General features: G+C 37.4%; 2 protein-coding genes across 3 annotated transcripts in view; both read left to right on the forward strand.

Moving 5' to 3' along the window:
* The window catches only part of LOC144645420 (uncharacterized), a 120608-nt gene that overhangs the window by 110534 nt on the left and 1007 nt on the right, over positions 1 to 9067 (forward strand). The gene's annotated exons all lie outside the window — the stretch shown is intronic.
* The window catches only part of LOC144645298 (transmembrane channel-like protein 7), a 15995-nt gene continuing 8201 nt past the window's right edge, over positions 1274 to 9067 (forward strand). The window contains exons 1-8 of one of the 2 annotated variants that reach the window (XM_078504820.1): positions 1274 to 1549; positions 3351 to 3603; positions 3877 to 3946; positions 5024 to 5105; positions 5904 to 6277; positions 6955 to 7106; positions 7426 to 7576; positions 8845 to 9006. In XM_078504820.1, coding sequence (XP_078360946.1) covers positions 1477 to 1549; positions 3351 to 3603; positions 3877 to 3946; positions 5024 to 5105; positions 5904 to 6277; positions 6955 to 7106; positions 7426 to 7576; positions 8845 to 9006 — 1317 coding nt within the window. In that variant the 5' untranslated portion in view covers positions 1274 to 1476. Of the gene's footprint in view, positions 1550 to 3108; positions 3604 to 3876; positions 3947 to 5023; positions 5106 to 5903; positions 6278 to 6954; positions 7107 to 7425; positions 7577 to 8844; positions 9007 to 9067 lie in introns of those variants that run through there. The other variant, XM_078504819.1, reaches the window with a different exon arrangement.

Here is a 9067-nt window from a genome sequence, read left to right on the forward strand (position 1 = left end):
CGGAAGTTGTTTTTGGGCCCAATTTGAGGCAAAATCTTTTTTTGCATATTTCTACGAAAGAAAGCTATATTAGGAAAAACTAACTGCAGTCCGTTTAGTTTCTCACTAGGGCCTATCTATGGGCAAAATATGAGCGAAATCGATTTTTCCAATTTGTGCCAGGGAAAGGCGATATTAGTCGATTTTTGGAGAAAGCCGCACGTAAAAGTCCAACCAGCTCTTAAGGACGGACCATTATTTTTTTAGAGGAGGGGGTATGAAAAATATTGAAAAAATTGTTAGCAGGGCCTAGAAAGACAAAAAAAATTGTTTGCAAACACGATATGTATAACAAAAATAGTGTGCATTTCCAAAAAAAGAATGTTTGCAGAGGTGCATTAACTAAAAAGAAAAGTTTGAAGAGGAAAATTTTTCATCCCCCCCCCCCCCTTCGAGAAAATAATCTGACCGAACGTGCCGTGTTTATTCTTTGATTGACGGAAAAATGTGGATAAACTGAAGAAGTTGTGAAAACGTCTAGCTGTTAGCTATGACAGCCACGATATTATTTTTATTGTACAAAAAATACAACTCCGGAAAGAATTTACTGTTGTTGCAGTATACGTACCTTTTTACTTACTTTATATATGTCTTGATGAAAGACAGAAGAACAAAAATGCTAAGAAGTGTTATGATTCTAAGTGTGAAAATTTAATAACATCTTTTCCCAAAGATTCTTCAAAACAACAAGAAACTCTTGGCAACTGCATTTCGCTGAAAAAAATTCAGTTCAGCATTTTCATGCAAATTTAATTTCCGATAAGAATTTTTTTTTAAATACTTTATTTATAGAGGGTAACTCCAGGCAGTGAATTTGTATCGACAAAGTTTTTAGTCAGTCAATAGACTTTTATGCCGTGAAATTCAGGGAATAATATTACTAATTCATGATTATTCGTAGAACATTACTGCTATGGCTCTATCACTCTCTTTTTCTATCTTTATTATTGTTATTGTTTTTTTATAATTTTATGTTTTTAATTTTCATCATTCTATTTTAGTGTGTAGTTGCGAAACTGGTTATAAAGCTGTACAATGTCATTTTGTCAAAACCTGTATTTCGCCTGGCCACTCGCTAGAGTATACAGCGTTTATTCCAAGTGTTTCATAAATAAGTCGGTTTTTTAAGATTTTTGTCTTTTCGTGCACTCGATGATGCGAAAACCCCTTATTAATAAGTGGCGTTAAAAAGCTGACACGGAAAAACTTTATGCAAATTTTGTTTAATCATCACAGGCTTTCAATCCTGCTGAATCTATTCCCTGTATTTGTTTGTTCAACGTGTCGGTGTATGTGCATATTTGAGTGAGAAGCTTTTAAACGATAAATTGATGAATATGTTTCGTTTTGATTTGTCGTTTCAAAGACGAAAACTGCCATTTGAGGCAGTTAACAGTTGAAGTATAAGCATGTAAATTTCAAATTACGAACGCAAAAATGGACGAACCTCGACAGGAAATGAGCAGTGCAGTTTCAGAGGGCTCTGAGGCGCAATTAATGGTCGATTACGGTAGGTAAATTGCTAATAATCTCCCTTCTGTTGATGCCGTTTTGCAATACGGGACGACAAAACGTGGTAAAGCGACACAGCTTTCTATATGCTGTCATAAATTGAGTTTTATTGAGCCCGCTCCTCTCTCCGATTGATAATCATCTAGTCAGAAATTATTACATTATTGTAAATCAGTGTTTGGTCTGGAAAATTAAATCGAATTTTATAAAGTTCGTACTGAGTTAAAAACGAGTTTACTCACGAAATCTTCCCGTATAGAACCGTATAAATGCAATACTGTATTTCCGATAGCGCGTTATTAGATATTCTTGGTCTTTTCTGTAAAATAAAATGAACTTGTCAATAAAGAATCGAAGCACTCGGAGGTAAGAATTGAAACTGATATAAAATCTTTTAAGTATCTTTCAGAATTAAATTGTTTAGGACGGGATTTTCGCTTGTTTAATTTTACACTTCAATGGCGGGTGAATTGATAACACATTCGAAGACGAGTGTTGATAACTCGACTAAAAAATATAGGCTTCGGACAGCATTTTCCCGATCATAATATTTGTCGAATCGGTTTGTAAACTCAACTGCCTGCTTTGTCCTGAATGTCAATAGAGTTGCTTGCCAGACAGCTATCCACTGTTTTTTTTTTTACTTGATGTTAAAAAGGCCAATTTCGTCGGAAACAATTAAAATCGCATCAAACTGGAGAAAAGGAAACCAGTTCCTCGTTTAAGAGAACAATTTGTTCAAGAACCGTGCGATTGATACAAATAAACAAACAAATTATAGGGCTATAAGAAAGCTTAGCTTTTGTTTAGTGGGGGAACAAGTGAACAACGGGTGCCGTATTGAAAAAATACATTGTAGCTGGTTAGATATTAAACATTTTGACTGTTGCAAGGACATACCACGTGACTCTAACATTCGAGACTAATAATGCATGGGATCAAAACCAATAACCAAAGTAATTACCCTGGCCAATCACAAAGTACACAGACAATCCAGTCAGCCAATCAGAACTCGAAGCCACAAGTTGCCGGCAAGAAGCGCGGGAAAACGTGTGTGAGCGAATCACGGTTGGTTTTGGTTGTTTCTTTACTTCTGATTGGTTGAGGAAGTGGCGCAATTTTTTTTTAAATCAATCACTAAGCGTAGTAATGCAAAACCAATTATTAAAAACCCTACAAGCTCCAAGAAAGTCATTATTTCTTATCTGAAAGGTCCGTTTATATGACTTTTCTTTTCTTTATATATTTACCCGTGTTCAGTTACAATGAAATGCTTCAGTTAGAATTGTTAAAAAGCTGAGGGATTATTACACTAGTATCGTGATTTAAGCTAACGAAGGTTGATCGACCGCTAAGACTACGTTTTTATGGATGGGCCGTCATGATCAGCGGTCGTTTAAATGCCTGAGGGGACGGTGAATGATATATTTTAGTAACATTATCCGGGTCAACGGGTTCCACGACAACATAGTATTTTAAACTGACAGTGAAATTAGTAGGTGTCGCTCTTTCTAGCTTGTTATTAAAAATGTGTCAGTGATGTTTGAAAATATATTGGAAAGAGGACAATTTAGAACTGAGAAAACATCTCGGGCGGGAAACACCTTCGCTGAATGTTAAATACATTTTTGTATAATTCTTCTTATGTTCTGAGCAACAAAATCGTTGCTTAGGAATCTTTCAACTTTTAGCAACATATGCTTTTAAAATGTTATTATACATGTTTAAATTAGTCAGTGTTAAATTTTGTTTCAAATGCATTTCTAGTAACCAACGGAAAACTTGTTTTGCTTTACCAGATGAAGCGGATCCCAATTCTAAGAGATCCAACATTTTGAAAAATCTCCCTAGTCGTCAGCTGTCACTTTGGAAGCGAAAAACTAGAAAGAAAATGCAAGACGGAGACCGATCGAGAGCAGACGACTACGAAGCTGTAAATAGCGAGGATTCTGACGAAGATGTTTTAGACGAGACTAAAAGCACAACAAGAAAGAAGAAATTCGAGCAAACGGAGCCTTTGTCTGAACGACTTGTAAAGCTGAGAAAGAGAAGGTAAAAGAACAGCTTACAATAGACAATATTTACTGTAAACATAAGATGTATTTTAAATAAATAATGATGTTTTTGTTATTGCGATGATGGAAGCCATTTTAAGTTCGCGTGCGGAATCCATTTAAATGTGCAAGCCATTAAAAAACATAAATAAAACACTTTAGAAGCCTTTTAAATGCTTATATTTCGCATTGGTCTGGAGTTGGTTAAAAACATGAATACATTGATTAGAAAAATTAGTCCGTTGATTAATATTTGCTTGTCGTTTTCCAGGAGTTCTTCAGTGGTCTATGAATCACGAGGAATTTCTTCTTTCACAGAAGTACGGCTTTATGTCGCAATGGTAAGTAATTTGCAACAAAATTGTGACTTTGGGAGAACATTTTTAAGTTTAGCGTACATTTGATTGATGTTCCGAACTTTTGAAATCAAAATGAAAGAAAATAGAAAAGGGTTTCGTGTGAAACTATGGAGAAACGTCAAACGTTTCAGAGTGCACATGCACGTGTTTTTTTGCGTGCATGCAATGGTAATATTTTTTGTTAGCAGCGAAATCCAAGACCGAGCAAGAATTATTTACCTGCTTAATCAGGATATGATTCTACGTTTTAATTCCTGTGAACCTGCGTTATATATAGAATAACCAGCGGTACTAGACAGAGGTGTATCCTAAATGCAGTGTCAGTCTTCGGTTAAAACGTTTTGTGGTCCGTGACATCTGTCAATGAGGACACGCGTACGACTTGTCGAGTTTCGGACTGTTTCTGTTTTCAATAAGGATGTTGTGAATGTCAATCTTGGGGCTTTTGTCAGGTGCCAGCTAAAATGTTAGTCACTCAATAATCAGCTGTCGTTGTGAAATCAGATATCACGTTGAAATGATTGGCCATTTGCCGGGCCATCAAGATCTAATTCTATTATGTTGATAAAATAGGAAAAACTCAAAGTACAGTATATTACATTTATGTTTTCTCCCCTTCATCCCATTAACACATGACTCAATGCTGCATGTCCTGAAGCTAGTTTGCCGGGCCCCAATACCCTAAGCGAACACAACACACCAATGTTGGAATTTAATGGCTATGAACAAAGGCCCATAGCCGCTTTAATAAAATCATTGTTTTGAAATCATTATCAATTCACATGGAACAAAGTCCCATGACTCCTCAGCATATGCCTGGATGATGTCACGCAACCCGTAACGCAACAAAATAATTTACATGAGAATGGAAGGGAAAAAACATAAAAATCCTATTCGCAAGCAAATATTCCATTTTTTATTGATCAAACATGCCCTTGACGCATTGCCTTTCACGCTCTGATTGGCTACTGAAAAGACGCCCATGAAACATTATCGCACGCTGAATACAGGCAGTTTGTGATATTGTGATATTAAAATAAGAAAGTCTTTAATTTTCAGATGTTTAAAAGATGCTACGGTACAAGCAAGGAATTCGCGAACTCTTATGAGTTATGGAGAGGCCACTTCAAGGAAATAGAAGGTGAGCACAGATAGGTGGCTCATTTGGTTACAAATTCTCCCTACTGGAATAAAGAGAACTTATGGTGATCAATAAGGAGATTAAATAATTTGGTCTTGGAACCAAAAGGCTCGATCGATTTAAGACGTAATCCATCAGGAAATCGAAAAATATTAAATTTAGTTGGACAAAAATCGAATACCAGAATAATTTAAATCCTATTGCGCTATTTTCTACTCTTTTTAAAAACTAAAGATGTAAGTAATTATCCGTGATAACACCAACAACAATTTCTTATCAGAGCTTGAGAAAATGAATTTCAAAGTTCACAAGAACCATGTAAACTATGGGTAAAATCTCACGTGTAGCTATTTTGTAAAATTGTCAGTGGAATTCAGTGGAACTTCGAAATTTGTTTTCGATGTTTGGTGTTGTTACAAATAATTTCTTTTGATAACATATTTGAAACAGTAACACAGAAGTTTGCAATAAGATGTAAATAATTTTGGTACATAATTTTGAGGGTACCTAAACTTCGAGCCAGGATCCGAGCCAGGATATAACTTTAATCTTATAATATAGTCTAATCTCTAATCCTTTTATAAATATTTTTTTAAATGTTTAGACTTTGTACAACAAGGAATAGTGGAAATGGTAACACAAATGAACACAAAAACTAAATTTTGTAATCTTCAGTCCATTCCGATATTTTAATATTTAATTTAAATTGCAAGTTTTTATCATGGTAACAATTCTACAAGAATTCTGCATTTTATTCTGGCTTGTTAATTCATATATTGTCGCTGTTTTATTTTGCAGGTTCATTCGGCAATGGAGTTCTTTCCTACTTTACGTTTCTCAAGTGGCTGCTCCAGTTGAACGTCTACATTTTCATTCTGACTCTCTGCTTCGTAATCATTCCACAAGCGATCAGCACAGGCAAAGAACTGCCATTAAACCAGTCTCCTCAAAATGCCTCCAACATGACTGTAAATGCTTCCAGTTCTCCTGCCATAGTTCCAACAAGAGTAACTACATCTCCTCTTGTAAGACGGAGAAGAGACGTCTCGTCCAACGCAAGCGAAGAAGAAGAAGAAAGTGAGCGAAAGTGCCATCTCGTGAAACCGGCTAATTATTCCCTTTATACAAACAAGCCTTTCGCCCAACTTCTCTCGGACTTCTTTTCTGGAATCGTAAGTTGGCATATCAATATAATTGTATAGAGCAGTTTTCAAATGAGTGTCGTAAAACCAATTGAAAACCAAAGTAATCACTCTGGCCAATCACTAAAGTCACACAGACCATCCAGTGAACCAATCAAAACTCAAGTTTAAACATATAGCCGGCATGAAGCGCGGGAAAAAGTGTGCGAAACGAGCCAAGATTGGTTTTGGTTTACTTCTGATTGGAGGAAAAGTGGCGCAAGGTTTCTAAACCAATCAGTAGGTGTAGCAGGGATGTAACCAGGCCTTTGGCATAGATGAGGCGAGAGTTTGCTAGGGGTCTCTGGGGGCATGCCCTCCAGACTGAGAAAATGTTGAAATCTAAAAGCTCTGAAACTTTTTCTTCAACATTTTTCATAATACCAATCTTCTTCGACTGGGGATAATTAATCTCCCAACTTTAAAAATATACATTTTTTAATTTTGGGGTAATCTAGATGTGGCAAGCGCCGCGTCTTGCCTCTTGATATAGCTAGTTACGGCCCTGCGTGGTAATGACAAACCAAAACAAGTAAAAACCCGGCGTTCTAATACGTTGATTCACTTTGTAGCACGAATAATCTGGCTAGAAGACATAATAGCCACTGGTATTTTGTTTGTTCAAATAAAGATGCAAGAAATCTAACAATGTTTTTTTTTAATTGTAGGGCTGGATAAACACCACTTTCATGTTCTATGGAAGGTACTCAGACAAAGTCTTGGTAATGAGTGGTGACAAGTCGTACTACAACATGCCGCTGGCTTATTTTATGGTGGGCTGTTTCTCCTTCCTGGTAATTCTACTCTCTATCTTATGGAGGTAAGAGATTTGTCGACTTAAGTTCAGATAAACTTAGAATTTTCTTAACGTTTTACTTGCTTTGCAACTGCTCCCACAGGCTGTTGATCCGTTGTATAATTCTGTGTTCCAATTTTCGGCTGCCTTTTAGTAAGGGTGGTATTTTCAATCTCGCTTCCATGTTAACCGAAGCTCGAATCCTCATTTAAACAACGCTTTCATTGGCTGTACAATTGCTTATTGAATCTCGTGTTAGGTGGCAGTTCCTACCGATCAGTGCAGCTTGTAGGCCAATCCGATGCAAAACCAAAACAACTTTACTTAAAATTTATTTTTTCAGTGCGTCGCAAATATTTGAGGAGAGTTATGTAAAGGAAGGCAGTAAATACTTTAACACGTACGCGAACAAAGTGTTTGGCGGCTGGGATATGTGCATTGAAGACGAAGATGCGGGAAAACTACAGACGATGAGGATCGTCAAAGAAATCGAGGTAAGATCGATGGCTTTACTGTTGAGGGTCACAAATTCAATGTATTAAATCAGCAGTACTGTAAGAGTTTTCTGTATAACAGTCTCATGCAGTTTTAGACTCTCTGTAGGACCGAGTGAAATGTCTGAAATTACGGCGTGTATATATGTCTGAATTTATCAAAACCAGGTCAAGGAAATTTTCACGGTTCTAAGCGCAAATCGCTGTAAACGCGTTTTTTTCTCGCCAGAAACTATCTCCAAACTCCATGATATAAAAACTAAAGGGAATGTCAGTCTTTTTTTCTCTTCTCCTCTCTCTTCTCTACCTTTCAGCGCTGTATTTCTTTTTTTTCCTTTCTTGTGGAGTTTTAAGCCAATTCGCGCAGTAACGTACTTGTTCAAGAATACTGACGTCACTTTTCTTTGACCCGGTTTTGATAAATACAGACATATGATTCAATAGTATGAGCAGGGAAAGCCTGGATTTCTCTCTAGATGCATAGAAAATGATTGATTGTAACTCGAGAAGCTCATTCTTGGCCTTTCCGGTCATACTATTGAATCATTATATGTGCTATGGATAGAGGTTACGGTTGCACGGATTTTGGTCTGTGCGGGTCCAACACCGACCATGTGTCTAGATAGCCACGTATATAAAATTTTTGATCTCTCCTTAGACTACATTGGCGTGGGAGGCGCAGTGGCCTTAACTGGTTAGCGCGCTGGACTCCGGGTTCGAGCCCTGGCCGGGGCACTGCGTTGTGTTCTTGGGCAAGACACTTTTCTCTCACAGTGCCTCTCTCCACCCAGCGTATAAATGGGTACCGGCAAATTTACTTCTGGGGGGTAACCCTGCGATGGACTAGCATCCTATCCAGGGAGGAGTAGAAATACCCCTAATCGCTTTATGCTGCAGAAATCGGGATAAGCCACCAGGCTTGTGTATGCACATTTTTTTTATAGTCTACCTTCAAGAAGTCTATCATTTTTTGGGATTAGTCGAGTGGCTTAGCTCGCGAGCGCGTGCGGAAGCTCGTCCATGCACTCGACTAAGAAACTGGCTGTGAGAAAGGCCGTCGTAAAATAAAGACGATTTTTTTAATTTTTTTTTAAAGGCCGTACTACTTGTAGTCAAATCTCTCCATGACTTTGCCTCTCATGGGTGTAGCTCCCGTGTTATTCGGGACGATACTGTTGGTGATAAATTAATATCGATGTTATAGAGTTTCTTTGTATAGGAAGGTCCAAAGTCTTACATATTAAATTGGAAACATATACCTTTTTCAGACGGATCTCGAAGAAGACTTCAGACTTGCAACTTTGGCCCAAAGAACAAAGAAGCAAATCTATAAACTGTACGCACTGAGAATCTTTGTGAATCTGATGGTGCTTGGGCTCTCGGGTCTGTCAGCTTACCTGATTTTTATGGCCTCTCAAATGTCTATAAAGGTAAGAAACAGCCGTGGAATACTGTGTCGTTATTTACATAGAAATTCACGTTTGGTGCGAT

Source organism: Oculina patagonica, chromosome 3 (genome assembly GCF_052425735.1).
Source record: "Oculina patagonica isolate OP01 chromosome 3, crgOcupat, whole genome shotgun sequence".
NCBI classification, from domain to species: Eukaryota; Metazoa; Cnidaria; class Anthozoa; order Scleractinia; family Oculinidae; genus Oculina; species Oculina patagonica.